This window comes from Penaeus monodon, chromosome 27, assembly GCF_015228065.2.
Source record: "Penaeus monodon isolate SGIC_2016 chromosome 27, NSTDA_Pmon_1, whole genome shotgun sequence".
In the NCBI taxonomy this organism is placed as follows: domain Eukaryota; kingdom Metazoa; phylum Arthropoda; class Malacostraca; order Decapoda; family Penaeidae; genus Penaeus; species Penaeus monodon.
In genome coordinates this window covers 5,608,857-5,609,779 of record NC_051412.1, presented here as the reverse complement: position 1 = coordinate 5,609,779, position 923 = coordinate 5,608,857, and the positions used below count along the sequence as shown (strand labels likewise).

Here is a 923-nt window from a genome sequence, read left to right as displayed (position 1 = left end):
AACGACGAATCAACAGACACCATGAATGAAAGTAGACTCCCCCCCCCTCTCCACAGAATCGGGTGCGTGGGTCGGCGTCGAGAACAACACGGTCGTGAACGTGAAGGCGCAGCTCGGATTTACTGCTTTCCTGCCCTGCTCCGTACGCATGATTGGGGACAAGCAGGTAAGTGTGGGGAAGGTGGGGAGGAAGGGTGGGGGGGGGGGAGAAGGGTGGGGGGAGGGGGAGGAAGGTGGGGGAGGTGGGAGGAAGGGTGGGGGGAGTGGGGAGGAAGGGTGGGGGGGAGGTGGGGAGGAAGGGTGGGGGGGGAGGTGGGGAGGAAGGTGGGGAGGAAGGGTGGGAGGTGGGGAGGAAGGGTGGGGGAAGGGGAGGAAGGGTGGGGGAAGGTCGGGAGGAAGGGTGGGGGGGAGGTGGGGAGGAAGGTGGGGAGGAAGGGTGGGGAAGGTGGGGAGGAAGGGTGGGGAAGGTGGGGAGGAAGGGTGGGGGAGGTGGGGAGGAAGGATGGGGAGGAAGGGTGGGGGAAGGTGGGGAAGGGGGAGGAGGTGGGTGAGAAGAAGAGGTGGGTTGGGGGTGAAAGGGTGAGGGAAGGGTGGTGTGTTGGGGGTGAAGGAGGTGAGGGGCTGAAGGAGGCTGGGAGGGAGAGGTGGGTTGGGGGTGAAGGAGGTGAGGGGGTGAGGGAGGAAGAGGTGGGGAAGGTTGGAGGTTGCGGGAGGTGGGGGGGATTGTGGAAGTGGGGGTGGAGGTGAGGTTGGGGGATGGGGGAGAGGAGAGGGAGAGAGGAAGTTGGGGGAGGTGGTGGGGGAAGGTGGGGGAAGAGGGGGAGTGGGGGGTGAGGTAGAGTGGGGGACAAGCAGTGGAGATGAAGGGAAAGAGGTGGGGAGTAGGTTGGAGGGTGGTGGGGAAGATGTGGAAAAGGTAGGGT

The 923-nt window shown here is 65.0% G+C and overlaps 1 protein-coding gene across 2 annotated transcripts in view; it reads left to right on the top strand.

Annotated features, from left to right (window-relative positions):
• Positions 1-923, top strand: part of LOC119590550 (zwei Ig domain protein zig-8-like) — a gene marked incomplete in the record, with an annotated part of 99,462 nt that overhangs the window by 45,196 nt on the left and 53,343 nt on the right. Inside the window, 1 exon segment of one of the 2 annotated variants that reach the window (XM_037939208.1) lies at positions 57-166. In XM_037939208.1, the coding sequence (XP_037795136.1) occupies positions 57-166 (110 nt within the window). 2 annotated transcript variants of the gene reach the window in all.